The sequence below is a fragment of the Onychomys torridus genome, chromosome 4, assembly GCF_903995425.1.
Source record: "Onychomys torridus chromosome 4, mOncTor1.1, whole genome shotgun sequence".
NCBI classification, from domain to species: domain Eukaryota; kingdom Metazoa; phylum Chordata; class Mammalia; order Rodentia; family Cricetidae; genus Onychomys; species Onychomys torridus.
The window spans coordinates 85,753,830-85,759,455 of NC_050446.1; the positions used below are offsets into that span (position 1 = coordinate 85,753,830).

At 37.2% G+C, this 5,626-nt stretch overlaps 1 protein-coding gene across 1 annotated transcript; it reads left to right on the forward strand.

Moving 5' to 3' along the window:
- Positions 1 to 265: 265 nt before the first annotated feature.
- LOC118582981 (olfactory receptor 4K3-like) lies at positions 266 to 1,183 on the forward strand. The gene has a single exon (XM_036186176.1). The coding sequence runs from the start codon at positions 266 to 268 to the stop codon at positions 1,181 to 1,183; it is 918 nt and encodes a 305-aa protein (XP_036042069.1).
- Positions 1,184 to 5,626: the final 4,443 nt, after the last annotated feature.

The window sequence follows — 5,626 nt, forward strand, 5'->3', positions numbered from 1 at the left end:
CCTTTGAGAAAGTTAGATTTAAGGCTGGGAAATGTAAACAAAATATTTGCTACTGACAAAGTTTTTCCTATATTTAGGAAAATTCCTAATTAAAAAAGAATATACAAACTCAAGGAGGTTATTTTAAATTTCACTGGATACAATGCTAAGATATAATTTGTATTCCTTTTGCTTACTTGACTCTAAACTTTAAGTTACTGTTTCTATTTCAGGAATTCTTAGTTAGGCTCTGTTTCTCTCAACCCATTGGAGCACAGAGTACTAAATGGAAGAAACAAACCAGTCTGTGGTTTCTGAGTTTATTTTTCAGGGACTTTGTACCTCAAGAGAACTACAGATCTTCCTCCTGCTGCCATTTTCCACCCTCTACCTGATGAGTGTGGTAGGCAACCTCTTTGTTGTGATATTAATCATCACTGATCATCATCTCCATTCTCCCATGTACTTTCTGTTAGCTAATCTCTCATTTATTGACTTCTGTCTCTCCTCAGTTACTACCCCCAAACTGATCACAGACCTCCTAACAAATACTAAAACAATTTCTTTTGGAGGGTGCATGAGCCAGATCCTCTGTGTGCATTTATTTGCAGGGGGTGAGATGATACTTCTTGCATCAATGGCATATGACCGATATGTGGCCATCTGCAGGCCACTCCACTACACCACCATCATGGACAGACAGAAGTGCATCTGGCTTATTTTGATATCATGGATCATTGGATTGGTACACTCCATTAGTCAACTGATCCTGATTTTGGAACTACCTTTCTGTGGACCTAGAGTAATAGACAGCTTTTTCTGTGATATTCCTTTGGTGATGAAATTAGCCTGCACAGATACTAGTACTCTGGGAATCGTGGTAAATGCTGAGAGTGGTGTTTTAGCAACAACCTGTTTCATTCTCTTGCTGATATCTTACACTTACATTCTATTAACTGTTCAGCTTCACTCTAAAGACGGCTCATCAAAGGCCCTCTCAACCTGTACATCCCACATCATAGTGGTTGTGCTATTCTTTGGGCCTGTCATTTTCATCTATCTGTGGCCAGTCAACATCACTTGGGTTGACAAGTTTCTTGCTGTGTTTTACTCAGTCATCACACCTCTCCTGAATCCAGCCATCTATACACTGAGAAATAGAGATATTAAGAATGCCATAAAGAAGCTGATAAATCACATGTGAGTTCTGGAATAATTATTAAACATCTTATGTTATCAGCAAATTCATTGTGTGCACAACATTTTATACAAATTTTAGTGGAAATTCAAGTGCATAATTACTTGTTTCTGGAATCAGAGTTGTAATTAGCATATCATTTTGAAAATAAACATTAGAAAAATATATTCAAAATTATAATGTTAATAGTTTTGCCACATAGAATGAGTAATAGTTATTCAAATAAGAAGAGTAGAAGGTGAAAATAATGTTGCAAAAATAATTACATGTTACTACACTTCATCTGAGTTCCCAAAATTGTGTTTCACTTTAATTACATTGTTATTAACAAAATCCTCTTTGAAATACATTTCAATTTTACCATCTTTTGAAATATGAAATTATACATAATCATAATTCTATCTTTGTGCCAGAAGACATTTAAGACATTTGTGAAGACTGCATCCACTTAGAAATCAAAATGCTAAAACAATCAAATCATAATGATAGTTGCCTCATATTGATATAATCTCTATCAGTTTTCAAGTCTTAAATACTCATATGAATTCAGAATTTTCCTATATTTTATTGCTTAACCAAAAGGACAACATGTATATAATATTTAAATTCACTTTCCTCAGTTCACAAATTATTTGCATGATCATGATTTTACGTTATATAATGGAATAACAAAACTGCTAAGGCCAGTTAGGTAAACATTATATGCTCTTGATAATATGGTATACATAGTGATTCATGTTATATTCCATTTGATGTAGTGAGTATTTGCTGGGTAAACTATATGGTATACATTTTTACAATAGTTTGAGGTCCAATTTATTTCTAAACAGATATGAAAGTGAGAACTTCTTGAATATCATTGCAATATTTCATGAGTTAATTGTAAAAATTAATTTGTATTTATGTTCTAATATGTTAAAGAATTTGTCATAATATAAATTACCTAACAAAACCACACAAATACCTGCATCATGTATTCCCAAAATCATATTTTCCCCAAATCATAAGATTAGATAAGCATGGCCCATGTCTGGCTGCAGACTTTGATGTGTACATATTGTAGGTTCTGGTATCTTTTTCAGAAAAAAAAATTTATCTCCAATGTGTTTACAGATATAACCCTCAACAATTTTGTCACCATATTTTTTATTAAATATGTTCTTTGAAAATATTACATTGATACAGTTCCTAACCTCTTATTTCTCTCCCACTCTTATTATCCCCTTTCCCAGACACAAAAACACACACAAGTCCATTTCTAAATTTATGTATTTTTGTTTTGCTTTGGGATCCACTAAAATGACCCCTAGCCATCTGTGTGTCCATTGTTTCCAACTATCCCTGAGGCACTATGACCTAATCAGTGGGTCTCAACTGAAGAAAATGCCTTGCACTGTCCCAGAATCATCAGTAGCTCACAGTTCAGCAAGGAGATATAGTAGTAGATAGCTACTCTATGATCTTTGACTGTTGATGATTTTCTTGTGTGATTATTTTCTTGAGTTCATGACTGCATTGGCTGCACCATACCCACAAGATTACATTTTACAGTTCTTGCATTCTTTCTATACTCTTCCTTATTCTTTCTCAGCAGTATTTTATAAATGATTTTAAGCCTATACACAGCCTGCCCTCAACTGCCCACAGTCATATTATAACAACAGAACACCTTAAGGACTCCTTGCTAAACTGTTTAATTAACCTATAAAACGACCTCTTATTGCTTGTAAAGTTTCTGAGACTATAAATTTGATTTCAATTTTAGCAATTCAGTGTCATTACTTGTATGTAATATGGGTTTCAAGAAGCACAATGGAGGCCAGTGATATAGCTCAGCAGGTGAAGGAGCTACCTGCCAAACCAGAGGACTGGAGTTAAACCCCCTTAAACTCACAGGGTAGAAGAAGAGTTACAAAAAGTTTTATTTTTTTAAGAAATTTTTTATTCATTTACTTACCAACCAGGGATCCCCCTCTCTGTTGTGGCATGTCTTTCTTTTTTTTCTTTTTTTCTTTCTTTCTTTTTTGTTTTTGTTGTTGTTGTTTCTTTCTATGTTTGTTTATTTTTTGAGACAGATTCTCTGTGTAGTCTTAGTTCCTGTCCTGGATCGCGCTCTGTAGACCTGGCTGACCACAAATTTACAGAGATCACCTGGCTTTCCCTCCCAAGTGCTGGCATTAAAGGCATGTGCCACCACTGCCAGGCCTGCTTGTCTTTCTGTATGCTGTGAATATGTGTTGCTCTGATTGGTTGATAAATGAAGCCAATGGCGAGGCAGGATAAGGTTAGGGGACACTTTTGAACTTGAGAGAGAGGAAAAGAAAGGAGAGTGGAGGAGACACCAAACCATTGTCCAAGGAGCAACACATAACTTGTTGCAAGCAAAGCCATGGAACATATAGTGATACATAGATTAATAGTTATGAGTTTAGTTGTTAGACCTAGCTAGCAAGAAGCTATAGGAATTGCAATAAATATTCAGCCTCTGATTGATTATTTTATAAGTGGATGTGGGACCTTGGCCAGGTAGGACTGGAGAAACTTCTGGCTACACCTGTCTTCCATCCTCCTCCTCCCCCTTCCCCTCCCCCTGGCAGACTTCCTTCCCAACCCATACCCCTTTCCCTCCTCCAAAAAAGGAAAGGCTCCCACAGGGAGTCAGCAGTTCCTGGTACATTCAGTTGAGGCAGATCCAAGCCCCTCTGCATGCATCAAGGCTGTGCAAGGTGTCCCATCATAGGTAGTGGGCTCCAAAAAGCCAGCTCATGCACCAGGGATGGATCTTGATCCTACTACCAGGGAGCCGATTAAGCAGATCAAGCTATACTACTGTCTTGCTTATGCAGAGAGCCTAGTCCAGTTCCATGGAAACTCCACAGCTATTGGTCCACAGTTCATGAGTTCCAACTAGCTTGGTTTGATTGTCTCTAGGTTTCCCCATCATGAACTTGATGTCCCCTAGCTCATAGAATACCTCTTTTCTCTTTTCCACTGGACTCATGGAGCTTGGACTGGTGCTTGGCTATGGATCTCTTCATCTGCTTCCAGTTACTGGATGAAGGTTCTCTCATTATAGTTAAGGTATTCACTGATCTGATTACCTGGGTAAGCCATCTCAGCCACCCTCTCTACTATTGCTAGTAGCCTAAGCTGAGGTCATCCTTATAGATTCCTGGTAATTTCCCTAGCACCTGGTTTCTCCCTATCACCATGGTGTCTCCTATGAAGGTATCTCTTTCATTGCTCTCCTACTCTGTCCCCATTTCAGGCCTACCATCACATTCCCTTATGTTGTCATCTCCCATCCTCTAACCTCAACTGCCCCCCTTACCCCCAGTTTACTCATGGGGATCTCATCTATTTCTTCTTCACTGTGCAATCCATGTGTCCCTCTTAGAGTCCACCTTGATAGCTGGCTTCTCTGGAGCTGTGGATTGTAGTCTGATTATTTTTTGCTTTACGTCTACTATCCACTTGTGAGTGAATACATACCATGTTTCTCTCCTGAGTCTGGGTTACATCACTCAGGATGATATTTTCTAGTTCCACCCATTTGCCTGCAAATTTCATGATGTTGTTGTTTTTTATTGTTGAGTACTACTCTATTGTGTGTATGTTCCACATTTTCTTTATCCATTCTTCAGTTGAGGAGCATCTATGTTGTTTCTAGGTTCTGGCTATTATGAATAATGCTGCTATGAACACAGTTGATCATGTGTCCTTGTGGTATGATTGAGCATTCCTTGTTTTTTGCCCTAGAGTGGTATAGCTGAGTCTTGAGGTAGATTGATTCCCAATTTTCTGAGAAGTGGCCATAGTGATTTCCAAAGTGGCTGTATAAGTTTGCATTCCCACCAACAGTGGAAGAGTGTTCCCTTTGCTCCACATCCACTTCAGCATAAGCTGTAGTTTTCCCACACATGCACACCAGAATGATTAAATAAATAAATGTTGAAAAACAAAATAATCACAATGGAAGCTTTAAAAGATATTTTTCATTTGTGTCCTAATAAAAGCAATATATAATATATATCTAGCCACAATCATGCTTTTAGGGATTGTGTGTGTGTGTGTGTGTGTGTGTGTGTGTGTGTGTGTGTGGTGTGTGTGTGTAATATAAGAATTATAATTATATCAATGAAACCAATGAACAAAGTATCACAGGCTAAAAATTAAGGAAGAAAGGAAACACATATTGCTGAGGATAGAACCCAAGGCCTTGCACTTGCTGGGCAAGCACTCTACCATTGAGCTAAATCCCCAACTGGAAATACATTTTAAACATGAAGATACTTTATTCTGACATTCAAAGAATCAACAAAAATAAGGCTGATTATTCTAAATAACCAACTAATTTATCATATAGTAGTAAGATCAAGAAAGAAAAGAAAGGCATAATAAAATCTTTGAATAAGAAAATAGAGTACTAAAAATTAGTCTCATTGCTAC

Bases quoted from the DNA above. Each gene is read 5' to 3' on its own strand.
- LOC118582981 (XM_036186176.1), top strand. From the start codon at position 266: ATGGAAGAAACAAACCAGTCTGTGGTTTCTGAGTTTATTTTTCAGGGA.